The 6,000-nt window shown below is 39.2% G+C and overlaps 1 protein-coding gene across 2 annotated transcripts in view; it reads left to right on the forward strand.

Annotated features, from left to right (window-relative positions):
• Positions 1 to 4,997, forward strand: part of sh3bp2 (SH3-domain binding protein 2) — a 170,172-nt gene extending 165,175 nt beyond the window's left edge. For both annotated transcript variants that reach the window (XM_068029233.1, XM_068029234.1), the window contains one exon: positions 909 to 4,997. In XM_068029233.1, coding sequence (XP_067885334.1) covers positions 909 to 1,046 — 138 coding nt within the window. In that variant the 3' untranslated portion in view covers positions 1,047 to 4,997. The remainder of the gene's footprint in view (positions 1 to 908) is intronic.
• Positions 4,998 to 6,000: the final 1,003 nt, after the last annotated feature.

The raw sequence follows: 6,000 nt of genomic DNA on the forward strand, positions 1-6,000 counted from the left end.
TTTTGTCCCTAATAGGCCCCACGCTGCCTTACTTACCACTATTTGCCTTTTCTGCTAACTGCCATTCTATTCTCTTATTCTGTCTCTGTCAGTCTTACTTTCCTTTTCACTTCCCCGCTCAAGTTATTGTATTTGGCCTGGTTCTCGCTTGAGGAATTCACCCGACATGGGTTATACACCATTTTTTTCATATTCTTTATCTCCCTCACCATCCAAGGAGCCCCAGCTTTGGTTTACCTGCCTCTTGTTTGAATGTACCTCGCCTGTACCTGAAACATGTCTTGCTTAAAGATGGCGCAGTGGTTAGCACTGCAGCCTCACAGCTCCAGCGACCCGGGTTCAGTTCAGGGTACTGCCGATGCAGAGTTTGCAAGTTCTTCCTGTGATCGCGTGGGTTTCTGCCAGGTGCTCCGGTTTCCTCCCACAGTCACAGACTTGCAGGTTGATAGGTAAATTGGCCATTGTAAATTGCCCCTAGTGTAGGTAGGTGGTAGGAGAATGGTGGGGATGCGGTAAGGAATATGGGATTAATGTAGGATTAGTATAAGTCGGTGGTTGTTGGTCAGCACAGACTCGGTGGGCCGAAGGGCTTGTTTCAGTGCTGTATCTTTAAATAAAATAAATAAAATAAAAATCGCTTAAAGAATTGAGATTGTGGCCTTTGGCAAAAACTTAGTAACTATAGTCTGCAATAAATCTAACCCACATTTAAAACTCAGCACGCATATTCATTTTTATTCCTGACTTGTATTCAGAGGTTTAAAGCAATGACCTGCTACTCATATCAAGGAGCTGTATTGGAATTCAGTGTTCATTATTTATTTCATTTTACTGTATTTGTATTCCTGATAACTGTAGGGAAGGAAAGAAAGTAATGTTCTAAATACTGGTTTTTGTTTTTCTTGTAGGAATCCAAGTTCTTTCTAGAAGCCGAGATAAAGTTCACATGCCTTGCAAGCATGGTTGAGTATTACTATAAGCACACACTCCCAATCCACAACAGTCTACGTCTGAGAGTGCCTTATGGCTATGAGGACCTGCAATGACACTAAGCCTTCAATATGCAGTCCTTCTTAAACTTGAAAAAAACTGAAATGGCTGACAAGACAAATTAAAAATATAAATTGCACACTCAAGGCTTGAAGAATACTTAAGCAATACCATTTTAGAAGAAAGCAGAAAGAATGAAGAAATAGAACTGCAGTATATTGCATGAGGCCTCACACCAGAGAACCTGAAAAGCTGTGAAATCTCACTATCAAAACAAAACAGCTATAATACTGACCTCTTGATCATTTCTGTAGTTACACAAAAGATACTGGCGATTATCTGGACTGTGAGTTTTGCTTCTATCTTCTGGTTATGAAGCACTTTCTGCCCAGCATCCTAACCACTCCACCAAGATGGGGGAACTGCAAGGGGAATCATGGGTGCCACATGGGCTTTTCTAACTCTGTGGCACAATGTATTGCCAAACACCCACCTGAAGCCCAGAGATTGTTACAATTTAATTCACTTTTTGAGCACTGAACTATCACATCAAATAGTAATCCTACAATAGAAATTTCCAGAGACTCCTTATATTTGCTCTGGAATAGACACCAGTAGGATTTTTATCTAGAATATCATTGCTTATAAAAAGTCTAGGATGGAGGGAAAGTTTTGAGAATTTTAAGCATTCTTTGGTTTGCACAGGTTGAAACGACTAGAAAGTGGACTACAGATGCCAGCACCACCACCAGGTCTTTGCAGATTCACAGTTATATTTTAGTAAGTTTTTATTTGCTGTCCTGACATCATTGATTAGATAGAATATGCAGCACAGAAACAAGCTATTTTGCCCAACTAGTCTTTGCTAGTGTTTATACTCTACATAAGTCTCCTCCCATTTCATCTACCTCATCTTTCAGCTTATCTTCCGATTCCTTTTCCTCAAATGTATTTGTCCAGTTTCCTTTTGAAAGCATCTGAGCTACTTGCCTGAACCACTTCCTGTGGTAGCATGTTCCAAATTCAAAAATGAGTAAAGAAATTTCTCCTTTTTTCCCTATTGGATTTATTAGTAACTATCTTGCATTTATGGCCCTAGTTTTGGATTCTCCCACAACATTCTCTCCACAGCTACCCTGTCCAACTCATTCTTAATTTTAAAGAGATGACCTCCAAGTCTTCTCTTTTCTAAAGGGAAAAAAATTTCCCAAATTATTCAGTCTTTCCCAATAACTGTAATTGCAGTTCTGGTACCATCCTTGTAAATCTTATTGTACATGGGAGTGGCATCAAAAATAACTTGTATGGTCAAATTTTTCCAGTGCCATCCCTCAAATCACCAGATGTATTGAATTTATGACCTCTGGGTTATGAGGTGCAGAATCATAACCACTAGGATGGCATACCTATCTAAATACTCCTGTCTAATAGACAGCACCAGTACACATTCTTAGCTGGGGAATTGCCCATTATTTAAGGGGCTGGGGAAATTTCAAAAATAGAGGAGAGAATTTTTAAAAGCTTTGTTTTCTCAATTACCTTCCTCCTTAATTGAAGCTACTGACTCCTTGCTCGAGTACAGTTCCCACATCACTTTCTTATGCATGAGGCTCAAGAGTTAATATCAAGCATGGTGAGGGGAGTCAAGACTGTCTTCATCCAATATTCACACATTGCGGTTTCCAGCAGAGATGAGATAGATGTTCTGCTTCCTAACCTAGGGACACTGAGGGCAATTTTAGTAGCTCTTGTGCTACTCCAGTGGAAATCAACTAGTTCAGCAATGGAGCAGAACCTAGGACCCATCTGTAAGGCTCAGCTACTCAATGCCTTAACCAGCTGAGCCATTGCAGTGTCCTAGAATATTGTCTAATTAATCCTATCCTTCTAATAAAACAAAAATAGTGCTCCTAAAATTACACTGCATAATAGTAGCTACAACTGTGGAGAGAGGAATTTCAGATGAATAGCTTAAACATTTGTACAGCAGTATTCCAAAATGTACAGAGGAACAGGAGTAAGCCATTTAGCCCCTCCGTTGAGTCTGTTCTACCATTCAATAAGATCAGGGCTAACCTGCAACCTAACTCCATATACCCGCCATTGCTCATATCCCTCAAGCCTATGGTTAACAAAAGTGCATCAATTTCAGAATTAAAATGTATGATTGATCTTGCATCAATTGCTGTTTATGGAAGAGAGTTCCAAGCTTCTCCTATCCTTTACATGTAGAAGTGTTGCATGATTTCACTCCTGAAAGATCTGGCTGTAATTTTTAAACTGTGTCCCCTAGTCCTAGACTTCCGAACCAGCGGAAATAGTTTCTCTCTATCTACCCTATCTGTTCCCCTTAATATAACTTTAGGGCCTAGAGTCTTTGGATTTGATATAGAACTGAGGGTTAAATTGGTGGTGGTGATGGGGGAAGGGTGAGAAGTAGGGAGTAGGGTGGGGAGAAAGCTTAATCTTGTAATTTTAATGGTGCAGAGCTTTTTTCAGTTTTTAATTATAAAGTTGTTCCATTTTACTTATTCACGGAGTGTTCAAAAATAATTTTCTGAAAAGGAGACAGCTAATTTAATGGACTAATAGATATATATGGTTTTAATCATTGATGAAATTCACACACACACCCCTATTCAAACCTCAGCCTCCTCATAATTACATCGTCATAATCAATTCAGGAGCATTCTGCAGAGATCATAGGAGCACAATTGAACAATAATGAGGATTTGTTTTCCAGTCCTGTCACTGGCACTGCGCTGTGGCTAACAACAGTTCATAATTCCATATGTCACATCTAAAATTTTAAAAAACAGAAAACATTGCAAATGCACAGCAGGTCAGCTAGCATCTCAAAAGGAGCAAAGATAGGCTAATGTTTCAAGTCACAGCTGTGACATAGATCTGACGGGGAGCCTAAACCTGTGATGTTAGCCCATCTCTTCTCTCTTTGGATGTTGATGAACCTGCTGTTTATTTTCATGATATATGTTTTGTTGATACTTCAAGTCCAGAGTTTCCCTTTTTAACTCTTGCAGATTGAGTGAGGAGGATGAAGAAAGGGGATAAGATGTGCTGTGTATTAGTTTTGAAAAGTTTCTAAGTATAGCACAAGAATGGGTTTCAGTGGTATCAAAAGTTTTAACGATATTGCATTTATTTAAAAGCGAACTACATTGTGGACTGATTTATATGTGAATAACTTCCATTTATACATATTGCAAATTATTTTGAAAATGTATATAGGACATTTTTTATGTGAGTAAACTATTTTTGAGATCTGTTTGTCTGAAAACAATTTATTATCCAATGTTTGCCAATGGTTTGTGTAATTTTTTGGTTAAGTGGCAGAATAGTTGATCCTATCATCATCTGACATCCACACCTGCACACTTTCAGTAGGATTGTAATTAAGAGCAGGAACCCAGGGTAATTTTTTTTTCTCCCTCATCCAAGACCCTATCATGGTGAGCACAAGCTAGGGATCAGACCTGAGAACCTGCTGCTCTGTATGGCTTGGATATTCAGTGGCTTAGCAATTGAGCCAGTAGGAGAGCCTTTTCTTTTTGATGTGTCAATAGCATCCACCATGTAAAACCATCCTGAAGCTGCTGTGCTGGAAGCAATAGGTTTCTGCCAATATAGGCAGGGTAGAAATTCTTGGAAGCTGTGGAATTGCAACTCTGGTGTTCATTTTCTAAATGGTAGTAAAGAGGATGGTTGTTACCACTGCACTGCCAGACCCAGCCTTTAAATGCATTCTTGCCATCACAGAGCCTAGTCTTCAACAAGGCTGGGTACCAGCTGTGGTTTTATGTGGCATAAGGGTTTTATAAAACAAAAATGTTCACATCTCCCCACAGTTTGCTACTGGGGCAGCCACTCTCTTGCAGCTAACAATATTCCTTGTGATAGACCAGCAGAATATTACCACTGGCTCCCAGCCAATATTGGAAAATATTGCTGAAAAAAGAGACATGCTTTTGAAGCTTTTTGTCTTGCACTCATCAGGACAATGCAAGAATGCCAAATTTCAAAGGGAGCAACAATTTATACTGCATGAGAAAAGGGTGCTGATTGGTTATCAAATTGTCTCTGGTTGTGGAGTTACCATGGAGAATGTAACAGGGAACTATTGTCCTCCACACTTTGGAGTTCCCTGGTGCATTCGCAATGGCAACGTCTTGACCAATCAAAACTCTTTTCTTGTGCTTTGTCAATTGTTGCTCCCTTTGAAATTTGGCATTCTTGCATCTGTCCTGATGAGTGCAAGATGAAAAGCTTCAACAGCATGTCTCTCTTCAGCAATACTCAAGTTCTGTAATACTAAGCAACTATTGGTAAATACAGTGAAGAAAAACAGTGTCAAAAATGCACAGTTATCGAGCATTGGAAAGAGAAAGGAATCAGCATTTGAGAAAAGTTAAGGTTTGGGTGAGACCATTCGTCAGAACACACCAAAATGTTGATATGTCTTTTCAGATGTTGACTGACTTGCTGTTCGAATTTTCAGTTTTAATTTTCGATTTCCAGCATTTACAATTTTTCTCTTTCTTTGAGTTCAAATTGCAGTGTGCTGTGTTAGTAATGCTTGTGTCAATACTTTTGTATGAGGTTCTTGGCCCACTGTTTTAACAGAAGAGTAAATCTTAACATATTTGTTTAAAATAGCAGAGTGCATTCCTTACTAATATTGCACAGTGCAGTTTTTGTTCTGTAACTGATCACAGATGCCAGATAAACACCACTGTTAAGAACAGTGGTTGTGTGAGCATGTTTACTCTTTAGCCACTGGAAGGGCCATCAATGCAGATGTCTTCTATCTTATGGCAGAAAGCTGAGCTCAGAAGGATGCATGAGAAGGGTCAACAAAAATTAGCTCAATAATTAAAAATTAAATGTGAAAGTAAGAAACTGCTAGTTTGTGTTTTTGACTTCCTTGCTCTGTCATGTGGCAGTTCTTGCACAAACAGGTCATAGGAATGTAAGAGCAGGAGTAGACCGTTC

The sequence above is a fragment of the Heterodontus francisci genome, chromosome 4 (genome assembly GCF_036365525.1).
Source record: "Heterodontus francisci isolate sHetFra1 chromosome 4, sHetFra1.hap1, whole genome shotgun sequence".
Classification (NCBI taxonomy): Eukaryota; Metazoa; Chordata; class Chondrichthyes; order Heterodontiformes; family Heterodontidae; genus Heterodontus; species Heterodontus francisci.